General features: G+C 30.1%; 1 protein-coding gene across 10 annotated transcripts in view; it reads right to left on the bottom strand.

Moving 5' to 3' along the window:
* Nucleotides 1-1,945: 1,945 nt before the first annotated feature.
* Nucleotides 1,946-12,239, bottom strand: part of LOC119606704 (neurobeachin) — a 99,817-nt gene continuing 89,523 nt past the window's right edge. For 8 of the 10 annotated variants that reach the window (XM_037960314.1, XM_037960311.1, XM_037960310.1 and 5 more), the window contains 7 exons: nucleotides 10,508-10,693; nucleotides 5,958-8,763; nucleotides 5,718-5,888; nucleotides 5,376-5,639; nucleotides 5,104-5,300; nucleotides 4,884-5,035; nucleotides 1,946-4,744 (listed from right to left, as the gene is read on the bottom strand). In XM_037960314.1, the coding sequence (XP_037816242.1) occupies nucleotides 4,654-4,744; nucleotides 4,884-5,035; nucleotides 5,104-5,300; nucleotides 5,376-5,639; nucleotides 5,718-5,888; nucleotides 5,958-8,763; nucleotides 10,508-10,693 (3,867 nt within the window). In that variant the 3' untranslated portion in view covers nucleotides 1,946-4,653. The remainder of the gene's footprint in view (nucleotides 4,745-4,883; nucleotides 5,036-5,103; nucleotides 5,301-5,375; nucleotides 5,640-5,717; nucleotides 5,889-5,957; nucleotides 8,764-10,507; nucleotides 10,694-12,239) is intronic. The other 2 variants (XM_037960333.1, XM_037960303.1) reach the window with 1 other exon arrangement.

Genomic DNA, 12,239 nt, shown 5'->3' on the forward strand with positions numbered 1-12,239 from the left:
GCCTTCATGGGCATAATGTTAATTTGTTGTATTTATCCAATTCATTTAGTAATGTCACGACACCCGACCTGACTTCATACGATAGTATGAAGGAAATAGAACTAGTACCAAACTAGTATTTTACTAGTACAAAAATCACCAGTACTAGTTCCCAACTGCAAACTTCCCTATACCATCTTAATGCTCAAATTAACATTGAGTGTGTATGGAAAATTACTAGTACCATTAGTTCTAAACTTATACTAGCACACTTGAACCAGCTTATTATTGGCTCTAATGTTCAGAAAAAGTCCTCATAATTGGTGGATTTGCTACATTGTAATGCTCCTGCGAGGATCCAAGTGAAAATTATTACAAAATTAGTTATACCCTACACCACTAAAGTGGGAAGGGTATTATGCGTTTGTGCTGATGTTTGTAACACCCAAAAATACACCCACCTTAAAGTATACCAATCGGCTCAGAATCACTTTCTGAGTAGATTTAGTAGACATGAAATGTGGCACATACTCTTCTTTCGATCCAAGGACGAACGCTATTGGAAATGGTTGAAATCGGTCCATTATTTCGCCTAGCCCCCATACAACTGTACCACCTGAATAGGGCTTTTGATATTTATGTTAAATGTTCTAGTATTTCAACAAAAATCGGCAAAACTTTGTTTTATAGAAGTTTAAATGACACTGCCGATTTTTTTAATGATCGGGACTAATTTGACTCTAGCCCCCATATAAACCCTCCTTCAGAAAAGGACTTGAAGGTCAAAATTCATTTATAAACACCAATAACACGATGAAATTCTAAATTCTAAAAATATTCCGGAATTAAGGTAAGAATCAAATTAAATGCTTTATTATTTAAAATATAATTCACATTTTAACATACTCACTGGTGTAGGTTATCATATGGTCGGCCATGTCCGAATATATATTCATAGTTGTTTTTTATATGGTTTTATTTATAAAAATGACTAAAATTAAAATAAAAAACTTTGTAAATATATTTGCCCATCAATGCAAAATGAAAGTTTGAACAAATTCTGCTTTCTATCCGTATCGCCAACGATGTTATCGTGGAGAATGTTATATGCAAAAATTCCATTCCAATTTTTTAAATTTAACAAACTTACTTACATTGGGATCTGCATTCAACTGGACCTAAACAGTCATTCACTATTTATTCTCTGTATTTAAAGGAACTGTTTGAATACATTACATTACATTTGAATAATTTTAAAAATTTATTTTTTCCAAAACATATCAAATAAAAATCTGTCTGCAAATGGTGCCTTTCAACTACTTCTAATATTAGTACTAGTGTCTGCTGTTCTTTTAGACAATTATCGCTTCATTTCTTTACTAGCATTACACCGTCTGACACTCAAAATTAGAACCATATAAGTCTGAAACTAGAGATTAAATGAAGCAGTTTTTAATTTGTTGTTGTGTTATTTTTATTATATTCTGTCAGGATCAAAAGATGTCGAAAATTTTTTGAAAAAGTAATATTGAAAAGCTAAATATATATTAAAGGATAAAAATTGTAAAATACATTTTTGACATATTTTCATACTGACAGTATATAATAAAAATAATACAAAATATTTCCCAACTCTTCTTGTTCTATTGACATCAAATTTGACATTGTTTATCAGTAGAAGTATTTAAAAATATTTTTTAAAATATGTGCTTCTTTAAAACTTTGAAGTCTTTAAAAAGGACACAGGATCACGAAATGGAAAACTAAACACGCAGTTTTTCTCCATTAAATTTATAGTTTCAGACGTATGTCATCCGGTTCATGTCTAACGAATTTTTTCTCTCTTTGTCGGACGGTGTTATTAATAAAACAAAATTTTATTGAGAACAAACATTAACTTTAATTTTATTATTTTAAAAGCACTAGTAAAAAGAACGAAAGCATTTTAAATAAAATCATGTAATAATTGTCTTTTGAATTTATTTTATTGAACATAATCATATTAATTGTATTAATTACTTATTTTCATAGCATATGCATTGTGTTTTTCCATGCTTGAATGTGTGTGGGTGTGTGCTTTCAGTGTGGTAAAATGTGTTTATTTATCGCTTTATTTTATTTCTATCAAATTTTAAATAATTTTTATGTCTTCAAGTACTCTAATAATTTATAAAACTTCGCCATTTCTGGTTTGGTTTTCAAATATTTTTTGTAATTTTATTTCTGTATAATTTTATGTTTAATTTGTTTTGCATTTGCACATAAGAGTTATAGGCTTCACATGACTTAATATTTATTTATTTTTGTTTATTTATTTATAATTGTTTTAGCAAATAATTTATCGTATATATATGCATGAATATATATATATATACATATATATAAAATTCTTTGTCTTTAATTATCTGATTTTAGCTTTTACTTTGTATTTAGTAAACTTTTAACATGATTGACAAAATATATTTAATATTTTACTTTTATTATTATTATTATTTTTTGATTTCTTAAAAATTCTTTGCAGCAAAAAAAGCTTTAATTAAAAAACTATGTTAAACCTTTGGGAATATTAATTAAACTTTTTATTATTAAGTACTTTTGTATGTATGTATGTATGTAGTTAGATTTGTTTATCATTTCCCAAACGAGATATTTTTTGTAATTATTACTTTGTAGTGCTTGTATGTTAATAAATTTATTTATTCAAAAGTACTAGTCAGCCAATTTTAATTTTCAATAATAAAAGTTTGAGGCAACGCTTTTATAATATCTTGTTTTATTGTTTTTGTTTTTAAATATGTACGATGTAAATAGATGTATGTTTGTTTGCTTGTATGCATGTTTGTTTATATGCATTTATAAGAAAAAAGAAATAAATCAAAAAATATTCATAGGCATATTTTAAGTACATAACCTTCAATCGTTTAATTTTTATTTGATTCTCTAAGCTATATTTACATTAATTATTATTTTGTTGAAATAAATTTATTTGTTTGAAAACAAACCCCTCACCATATATAATAATAATTAAATAGTATTAATTAATTATTACTTATTTACATAAACATATGTATTTATATATTTTACTTTTCTATTTTTTTGTTTCTTTAATTGTAATAATTTTTTTATTTATTTTTTACTTTAAACATGAATAAAAAATTGCAATGTGGACAGAATAGTTGTAATTACATTAAAAATTGTTTTTATGTATTTTTAAAATACATTCATGCACTAAAAATATTCTTTAAAATGCGCGTGTTGTGACTTTTGTTTTTCTTGTTTATGAAAAATTTAAATCATTCAGGTTGGGAATAAAAAAATATTAGACAAATATATATTTAAGTATGATAAAGCGATAAAACAAGTAATCAATAATTGAAACATATACTTATGGTGCATACGACAATATTTTTTAAATAAATGTTAATGATTTTTTAGATATTGTTGTTTTACAAATTTCCTAGTGTTGAACTAAATATTATTTAAATATTATATCTAAATTATACTTATACATAAATATCTTTAGCTGAAATACAAATCCTCGTAATTATAACAAAATTAAAACAAGTTTTGAAATAAATTGTGACACATTTTATTAAAAGCCATATCATAAAAAATACTTTATAAATGCAAATAGTTTGTTTTCTGTAAGTAATCTGAAAATGCATTTCAGCTGACGATATTGTACAGAAGTAGTATATTTTTATGTTTGTCTATACTTAGTAAAAAAATAACAACCAATTTCAATAGGATTAAAGACGATTAAATAATTACAGAGAGATAGAAAAAAGGGGTTAAAATAACCCAACTCTGGAGGGATTGAGGATAAATAAGTTAAGGATATACTAAAGAAACAAAGTCTCATAGACAACAACAAAAAATAATTGGACGTTTTTTTTTCTGAATACTTAACACACACAATGTATAAAATACTCAAAGTTTATGTATTTCTAAATATTATTTTCTTTTTATAATGGACGAATTTTAAACATAAAATTAATTAATTTATTTTTGTTTATTTGTAACGTTTTTAAAGGAAATCTTGATTTCTTTTTTAAGTTTGTTAAAAATATGTATTATTTGTTATGTACAAAAGGTTTGTGTATCTGTTGCGTTGTATATATCAGAGGGTGTGTGTAGATTTTTTAACTTTTTATGTATAAAAATTAAAAGTGCATTATATTTAATTTAAAAACCTTCTAGTATAAGCCTTAATAGGTTTTTTTTTTTTCAGTTAACACTAAATGCTCTTTAACACTTGCTTTTTTAATTTAATAAATTGTTATTTTTTATAATTATGAATTGTTTTGTATTAATACTACTTTAGTACGTTCACTTTTGGCCACTTAGTTTCAATTGTAACTCATTCTATGCTATGTTTAGTGTTTTGTTTTTTCTTCAATTTTTGGAGTTAGATAATGTCTAAAATTATTTGGAACATGGTTCCTTCATTATTACTTCTGAATGTTAAAGCGAAATAAAAGTAATTTTTTGTTGGAATTTATACTCTCTAACCTAAAGAAATCTAAGTTTTTACTTTCATAAAAACAGATACGTATTTAACTAAAATTATTTAGAATTATAAGTACGAATGGACTTACGCTTTGCACCCCATGTTCTTGATGTTTTTATAATGTGTTGTTTCTTTTTGATTTAATGACAAAAATTATAGATGATTCAATAACGCTGTTGATACTCGTGATGCCACCGATTAAAATCAATATGAAATACAACTATTGAGCCAGTAGACAGACCCGCGAGTAAATACCTAATATTAAAAATTGCAAAATAAAAATGAAAATAAATTTTAGTTTTTGTTATAAATTCGCCATTGTCGTAGAGTTCAGAATAAAGTTGATTTACTATATATTATTTTATTAATTTTATAAAAAAATTAAATATCTTACTTTTGGTCATGAGTTAAAGCCAATGAACGAATACCGGCATTGCAAGCTGGAAAAGCGTAGAGAGGAGCCAAATTAAAAGTACGCCAAACTTCAACAATACCACGATCGCCAGCTGTCATTAAATATTCACCATCGCGTGAGAGTAACATGCACTAGATAAAATAAGAATAAAATCATTGAGATATTTTATCATAGTAGACAAAGTTCCAGAATATTATACCTGTAGGTTATCATTATGGGTTTCGTGTCTTAATTCCTTTCCATTTATAGTATAGGCTGCCACATTACCCTTGTCATAATTGACTACAATAAAACCTTCACGTGACATGGCAATTAATTCTGGGGAGTGAAAATCCATTGGAGGGTCCAAAGAACGCAAGAGATCGCCGAAAGTTGTATGAATCAGAACGGGCCCATCTACAATGGCAAATATAAAATTTGTATCAATTTAAATTACAATTATTGAACAAAAAAAATTACGATGTGTCTTACTTGTAGAACCTGATACCACTAGACCTAATTCTGCGCTTATCACAACCGAAGTGACGGCCTGTTCGTGTCCAGTTAATGTTGCTCTGGGTGTAGGAACATCACCTTCTCCTACTATGCTTTGTGTGCGAGCATTCCAGTGCCATAGCAGAACAGTACAATCGGCCGAACCTGAAGCTATATAACAGTCTGATGTGATATTACACTCAGATCGTGCCAAACATGTCACAACACCAAAATGGCCAAAAACTATTTGCACGATTTTAGCTGAAATTTTAATTCGTATTTATTATGAAGAACATTCATATGTATATAAATTATAAATAAGGTAAGAGACATTCTTACCAGATTCAGTATTAAACACTCGAAAACTATTATCCCAAAATCCACAAGCTATAAGAAAACGACTGTCCACGGTAACTACAAAACAATTGGATCTTATTCTTAACATTTGGCTGAAATTATCTCCCAAATGTCTACGATTCATTGGATTATTGTTAGCTGTATTTTGAGCAGCTGCTTAGAAAGAAGTAAAAATACTGTTGTTAGTCTGTTTGGGTATTATGTGTACAGAATAATACTTACTTAAGACGGGATCAATTGTTAAAGGTTTCATAGCTCCCTGCTGTTGACTGGAGTCTGCATAGCTAGGACTTTGGACGGAAGCCGTGTAATTACAATTCCATCGGTTTACAGCAAATTGATGTCCTGCTGTAACAGTAACAACTGAAGGCAGCGATAGTTGTGGATACGTATTTGCTGATATATGAATGATTGGAGAATTTTGATAAAATTTCAATATTTGGCATAAATCATCGGGCATCGCACTGAACATCATCGGAGATAAGTGCATTGCCGAACTTCTGGGTGGATGAGGTTCCATCAGCAGTTGACTGGGTGTTTGGCCAAAGTTGCGTATTTGATTTTCAACAGCTTCCCTCATAACAGGATCTCCTATTGCATCTAAATCTACACTGCCTTCGTATGTCAGGTAGTAGAATACATTGGTGGCTCGAACAGCTTCAGGTCCTCTCTGCTTATAGCCGAATATTAAATCAATCCATTGATGTAATTGGCATGAGACGAATTCCGATTCTAAAGCCATGCGGTTGATGCGCACAAACTCTTCAGGTGTCTTTGCCCAAGGCGGCAGTTCAACATCATTGACCATCGTTCCATCCTCACGGTGGCCCAATCGATAACTTGATGAATTGTAAAACATCTCCGGTAAGAAGTACCATTCTGGTATAAGCTCTTTGACATCTGAAGTGTCGCGTTGACAATTTTTCCATGAGAGGTTAACTGAAGAGAAAAGGCGATCTGGATAATCGAATTTACCTCCTTGCAGTGCAAGGAACATAGTCGTGAAAGGTTCCACTCTTACCAACCAATTAAGTGTAAAACTTGCAGTAGAGTAGTGAGTTCCATAGTGGAATGGTGGTATTGTATCACTTTCCCAAGATTCATACCTTTCTTCGAAGTATGCTCTTCTTGATGGATTTAAAGCTCCAATGGGTTTTGACAAATCTCGATAGTTTGACGGTAAACTGAGATCCAAGTCTTTGGTTTCATAATTAGTCAGTACCCAAGGAAAAATAGGATATTGATTTAAATCGTTGTATGTGCGACCTGCTATGGTATTAAGGAACATTAAGTATTCAAAATTGGAAATTTCGCGGCGCTGCCATTTTTGGGTCATATTCGAGTTACGCATCAACTGACGTGGCGACATCATCGAAGCTCGTCTTGTCTGTGGAATGCCATATTTTATGCCCACTCCTACGCGCGGCAGAGCCTTAATAACCTTCTTTACGGTGTGTTGGTCAGGAAACGCGAATAAAATTGAAGTGCGAGAGGCTAAAAAGATTTCCAAAGCGACATTTTGCAGGAGGTATCGTCGTGAAAATATGGCTCTAACTTCAGAAAAGTACCATTTGCCATGTAAATGATCACAATACTTGAGAACTTCAGCCTCTATTTTATGGAAGTCGTTGTGTTCTTCATCAACCTCAAAGAACATTTCCGTACTTGTTATGGATACAGTACCGGGAGCAACTAGTCCAGGAGCAATAAGTTTCGCTTTAGTACTAATATTAACAGGACCAGTCAAATCTAGATCGAGTTCTCGGTCTTCTATTAGAAGTTCAGCATCGTCTAAAAGATCGGCAGTGTGTTGGGTAGCTTGGTGAGCTCGGCTAACAGCTATTTGAGTATGGAATTCATCTCGAGTTTGTAAAATTGCATCTTCTGGACCACCATTTTCTAGCGCAGCCTTCAAAGTGGCTTGAGGATGAGAAGAGCCTCTGGGGTTTTGTACCATACGTTTACGTCTTCTGGCATCATCTTCCCACGCATCCAACTTCCAGTAGGTTTGCTTTTGGACGCTACCACAAGAATCTCCCCAGGCACCATGTCTGTTGCACATAATATTGCGAACTTTTTCTAATAATCTACTGGCAATAACATTATCTCTTCGTCGAGCTGCAGTAATCAAATGATCACACATCCGTTCTTCCTCCCTTCTCTCTAACAAAGTTTGTGCACATTGCGACTCGAAATCTGCGTGTTTTAGAACATCATCAGCTCTCATACGATTTAAAATAAATTCAGCTTCATTTGCTACTCGCACAATGTGATCTTTCATGGCATGTGACAGTAGGCGACCCTCGTTAATAAGTTCAATGAAAGCAAGTCCTGCATGCTTTTGCAAACTGTTTTGCCATTCCTGTGAGCAAAGCAACATCACCAGCTCCACTACAGAGTGCGAGTTCTTAAATGTAGTTAAACCCTTGCCTTCCATCAGCAACTCCTGTCCATGAGAGCCCACCAAAGTCTTGGATAAGTAATGTGCAAAATCCACCATAATTTCTCTTAGCAAAGGACATACGGGTCCCAAAGCCACTTCCAACTTCTGCGTAAGACTAGCCTCTCGCGATGGAGTAGTCATGGGCAATTGACCGACTAAAGGTGGTTTCATAGGCAAATCCTCTGCTCTTGAACTTCTTTGTGCACCAACATTTCCACCATTACCAGATACGCCTGTTGCATTCGCATAACCATCTGGCACTCTAACTACAGAAATTTCCGAATCCGGTTTATCTCCTCTTTCGTTGACGCCGCCACCGACAACATGTGAAGTATTTTGTATATGACTGCCATGCGCTGAATGCATACCACCCATAGCCCGCATCTTTGCATCACCGGACATCATTATACCTGTAGCTGACGCCTGTACACTTGCATCTTCATTTAAATTGACATCTGTCCAGCTTTCATCATTTGAATTCATGGGCTTACTATTATCATCAACCATAATTTCACTTGATGATTCCACTTCAGGAACTTCGTTTTCAGTTGAGTTCATATTCAGTGAATTACATTCCGAATCACTCTGTAATAAGAATGAATGTGGTTGGAATTGATTATTGGTTGTGGCAAATTACACGAACAACACGTTTAATTCCACGTACTGTACATACGAACATACATACATATGTAGGTATGTGTACGCATTAATACATATAAAAATCTATCTATATATGAATAAATGTGCGTATACAAACACAAACATGTGGTTGAAAACAATGAACAAAGCGTGCATGTCAAAAAGTGTATGGAACCAATAAACATCAGACAAAAACAATCGAAGCAGAATTAATCAATATTGACATTTAATACGTATTTTAAGACGTTCTACATATATACATATAATTCGTTTTTATTATAATGTTATTTTAAAACAAGTACAAAATATTGTGGGAGTTGGATGCTTAAAAAAGGTACAATGTATTGTACTTCTTGAGTTTCTATTTTAACAACTTTATAAAATTTTGGTTTGTAAAGCAATAAATACAAAAACTTTAGAATTAAACAAAGAAATCTTCATAAGAATTTCATTCTTATGAAGATTTCTTTGTTTAATTTTAATGGCCTAAAATTTTTCAAAATGAAAAAGTAATTAATACAGTTGGTATGACCCCAAAACAAAAGTTGATGTTTCTAACTAAAATAACAACTTAATTCAATCTAAGAGTACTTTTCTTAAATTTATAAATTTAATCTAATGCAATTTTAAAATATTCGATGTTTGAAAAAAAAATAAACAAACAAAATTTCAAATAATGGACTTACAACAATTTTCCATCATATCTTGAATATGCTTTATCTCACGCATTGACGAACGACTTTAAGAAACGTACTCTTAGAATGAGTTAAACTTTCATTTAAGATAGGAACATCATAAAATAATGTTTTGGACATGATTGGAGATTTTTAAATATTTCTGCATTTTCGAAACATCAGCAAAAAATCATATGCCTTACAGATATATACATTTTATGTTGTGGTGCCAATATTTGGTGAGCTGGATCAAATGTCAAATGTTTTTTCCATATTTCTTACAAAGAAATTATATTCAATTTTGGTACCATATGAAAAGTCTTTGCAAGATACTTTTAACTTTGACCCCAGTTCAAAAACTTTTTCCTGGGGTCAATAGTTAGTTAGTACCTTATTTGTCTCCATACAAAGCCATTCTTTCGAAGCTATGTATATTTTTTGAGTTAAATCAGTCTTGTAGTAAATGATTGCTGTGGTTAGATTTTGTAAATTTTGTTTACATATCTTACTCAATTAATTTACTTATGATCATATTAAAATAATTGAGAAACTAAAAAATTATAATGTTTGTTTTAAAAATTATTAAGGATAAAAAAAATAATAAAAACTTTCAAACAGCTTAAAAATTAAAAATAAAAAAATACTTATTAACTGAATAATTTTGCTTATTTTTTGCAATATTTTTTTTTTTTGCCACCCAGTATTCAATAATAACAAAATCAAATCAAATACATAATACTGTATGAATACAAAAATAGAAACACAAATTTAAATAAAATGAAACAACACAAATAAAACCAAATTGTATAACAAAAAACCTGCACACAAATTGTTTACAAATGAATGCATTTTAATCAATGAAAACTTTTTTACTTATATTTTAATCGAAAACAAATAAAGTGGGATTTTAGCGAATAAAATGGTGTTTTGTGAATTAAATGTACTTTTATATTTCTAATTGAATGGTGTTACAAATGATTAAGTGTTTTTGTGTTGAGTAGTTTTTGGTTTTTTACCTTGGGTAATTTTTGTGGTACAACGGGTGTGGGCGGCGACAATGGCTGTTTTTGTAGTTTGTTTAATTTATTATTACTCAATAATACTGAATTAATTGTAGTTGGATTTGTGGAAGTGGCCACTGTAGTTTCGGATGTTGTATTTGTAGTAACATTTGTTTGGGACTTTGGTTGCAATTTGGGACTCTTTTATTGGGTCGGTTTAATTTTTTAAATAATAATTAAATTAAATTGTAATAAACATGCACATTATTTATTTGTTTTTAATAACATTAGTATCAATGTGTTTACATATTATATTGTTAATAAATTAATAAAATAAAAAATAACATGTATCATTGCCAAATACGGCAATGACGAATATACCATTCAATATATTATAGCTGTGTTTTTTCTAGATTTACATCTTAACCAATAAAGTCTACATACAGGAATTATAAAAAGATTTCTTACATTGAATGCAGTTATTGTAAGTTTTAAATAATGGAATATATTTGTTAAAAAATAAATAGAAACTAAAAAAATAAAACAACATCACCAAGTCGGTTTTAGCATGATTCTTAATCAAAAAACGTAATTTTTTTTTTGGGTTCAGAATATAATGGAACTTAAAAACCCCGCCCTCTCAAAAGTAGGAGTGAGTGAACATTTTTTATTCGTTATTTCACTCAGTATCAATAAGTCTAATAACGGTGGGCTTTATTTGAAAAAATTTTTGCTAAAATCTTATATACTTATTATTTAAAACTTATAAATATTGCTTTAAAGTTTAAACAAATATTATAATTACTATTGTATGTAGACTTTATTGGACTGTATGTATATAAACTTAAAATAAAACGATATACATATTTAACCCATTTTTGAATTTGGTTTGCGAATATCGAATTCAACACTATATTTTAAACACAAATTTAAAATAAGGTGTTCTTTAGAATTTGAAAAATGTCCTTTATGCAAATTTTGAAACTCAATTATCATGAAAAACTTTACTAAATACACGGGCTAACCGAATGAAGGTTTGTAAAAATTTTTGAACCCAATTAGACTGATTTTAATGTTGCTGAAACCGAATCTGTTTTTCTCTATCACAGACAATTTTCTCGCAAAATGGCATTGAATATTTAGTTCTAATATTAAAGAAATTTTATGTAATTATAAAAGTATATTTACGTTTAGGGGTTAATTTCGTTTTTTTCGATTGAAAACAAGATAATATTTCAATATGGTTTAGCCAATAAACATCAAATAAATAAACAATATAATACCGAAACATATTAATTTTCCAAAAAATCGCATAGTCGATTTCAAATTATTAGATGGCTCAATACGTTCTTAATTATGTTGTAAAGGGTTTCGATAATTAAGAATATGTATATATATGATTACTATAATACGATAATGTAATTTGAGAATTTTTTCTAAAAATGTGAATTTGACATAAAAATAGTGGTAGTCCCCTGGGAAAATCAAACATTTAAATATTTTAGCTTTTCAAAAATTATAATTGTTTAATACATATTCTTAGGTTTTTTAGATATCTTAAAAAAATTGTTTTCCCGTCATTATCTACATTAGACTGACCGGATCTTATATGGGGAGAAAAAATGTCGGAATCTTGTTCGTCTTAACCCCACAAAATGATTCCCCTTTCCAGATATTAAGATAGCCGAAATTTGAGCTCGATTAAAAGACGTTAACACGAGCCGCTTGTCGCTCAGGTTTAAAAAAA

Source organism: Lucilia sericata, unplaced genomic scaffold, assembly GCF_015586225.1.
Source record: "Lucilia sericata isolate MDLA Ls3-8-SP2 unplaced genomic scaffold, ASM1558622v1 Contig000018F_arrow, whole genome shotgun sequence".
Classification (NCBI taxonomy): domain Eukaryota; kingdom Metazoa; phylum Arthropoda; class Insecta; order Diptera; family Calliphoridae; genus Lucilia; species Lucilia sericata.